General features: G+C 44.7%; 1 protein-coding gene across 2 annotated transcripts in view; it reads left to right on the top strand.

The window, feature by feature from the left end:
• Positions 1-1,940, top strand: part of Tbc1d8 (TBC1 domain family member 8) — a 109,302-nt gene that overhangs the window by 102,051 nt on the left and 5,311 nt on the right. For both annotated transcript variants that reach the window (XM_029476619.1, XM_021185175.2), the window contains exon 16: positions 1,353-1,593. In XM_029476619.1, the coding sequence (XP_029332479.1) occupies positions 1,353-1,593 (241 nt within the window). The remainder of the gene's footprint in view (positions 1-1,352; positions 1,594-1,940) is intronic.

Below are 1,940 nucleotides of genomic sequence, written 5' to 3'. Positions count from 1 at the left end.
AGCAACCACATGGTGGCTCACAACCATCCGTAACGAGATCTGGCGCCCTCTTCTGGAGTGTCTGAAGATAGCTACAGTGAACTTACATATAATAAATAAATCTTTAAAAAAAAAATAGTCTTTTGGTTAAAGAGGAATGAGCATGGTCTTGCATGCCTATAGTCCAAGCGAATGAAAGCCTAAGGCAGGAGGATTGGGAGTTTGAAACTAAGCAGAATGGACACATAATTGAAAAAACAAATCAAACCAAGGCAAGGGACTGGTAAATAAGTCAGTGGGTAAAAATGCTTACCGCTAAGCTGAGTTCAGTTCTCAGAAACCTGTGGTGGAAGTAGAAACCTACATCACAAAGTGTTCCCTAACACTATGTGCACACAGACACACAAATGAATACCAGTGGGGGTGTGTCCTTGGGATGTAGCCCAGTCAGTGGTAGAATGCTTGCCATGTTATGTAGTTTCATTTCTGTTGCTATGACAGAATATCCTGACCAAAACACCACTGTCACCACCATGTAAGAAAGGGAAGGGCTTGTTCAGCTTATAATTTCAGACTAAAGTCATTATTTTGGGGAAGTCAAGGCAGAACTCAACCAGCTAGTCATATCACACCCACAATCAAGAGCCAAGGGAATAACTCCACCCTGGATTATTCTTTGCTTGCAGCTAGCTTTCTCTTAAGTTGTTCAGTGTTCTCCATCTAGGAAATGTTACCCACAATGGATTGGGTCTTCCGACATGAATTAACAATCAAGACACCATCTCCTTTCACTTGCCCACCGTAAGACAACTTGATCTAGGAGAGCCCCCGTTGGGTTCTTCCAAGGGGATTCTGGATTATGCTGGCACGTAGAACCAAGCAGCACACCTTGCACAGCCAGGCCTGAGCTTGATCCTTAGCACCACAGAAAGAGACGAATGATGACTGCTACTTGATGCCATTTCTATTTATTACTGGTATTAAGTAGTCCGTTGAATTTCTGAGCCCAGGCTTGTGAAGTCTCATTCTCTCTCCAGTTGAGACCATGGACGTAATTTTCCGAATGATCAGCTAAATGCATACACTGTGCTGGGTGATTATGCCCCAGAGCACATGAGTTCTTACTTTGCTTCCTTCTATGGACTGCATTAAGACATAAAATACCTTTCTCACCATTAAAGAAAAAAACTTGAAAACAACCAAAAATCGGAAGTGGCCCTTCCCTGTAAAGTAATTAGTGTCAATGTGGTGAAGTGGGTTTCCCTCCTATGTCTGCCTATGGAGACACACAAGTGCACACATTCAGATGATCTCTTCTCCTGCATTACAGAATGTGGACTGAAGCAAAGCTTTTTTCTCTCCCCTGCTTTAAGAGAGCACACATGATGAGCTGTTACTGGGAGCACCACAGGCCCATGGCCCTGCGCCATGATCCCAGCAGGCCCTATGCTGAACAGTACCGCATTGATGCCCGGCAGTTTGCACACCTATTCCAGTTGGTATCGCCATGGACCTGTGGGGTCCATACAGAGATCCTTGCTGAGAGGCTCTTCAGGCTTCTGGATGACAACATGGACCAGCTCATAGAGTTCAAAGCCTTCACAAGCTGTCTAGGTATGACTGGACTCTTTCCTCTCTCCCTGTAGTGAGCTGCCTTGGCATTCATCTGGGAACAGAAGATAGGGCGGGCAGATCATACAATCGATGTGTTTGTAATTAGCCTGTTAAACATCACTCTGTGCTCTGCAGGCTCCTGTTAAGAGTCACCCTTAATGTCCTTCAGGGATGGGAGGTATTTAAGGTGTGGTCCTGATTTGCTGTGTACATAAAATCACAATCTTTGAAAAGCACAACACATACAAGATTCCCTGCCCTTCAGTTATTTCTGGCATTTGGATGCAAGGGTACTAGACACACTCAACAAGGGTACTAGACACACTCAACAAGGGTACTAGACACAC

Source organism: Mus caroli, chromosome 1 (genome assembly GCF_900094665.2).
Source record: "Mus caroli chromosome 1, CAROLI_EIJ_v1.1, whole genome shotgun sequence".
NCBI classification, from domain to species: domain Eukaryota; kingdom Metazoa; phylum Chordata; class Mammalia; order Rodentia; family Muridae; genus Mus; species Mus caroli.
The sequence above is the reverse complement of the archived record's forward strand: the minus strand, read 5'-3'. Positions and strand labels throughout refer to the sequence as shown.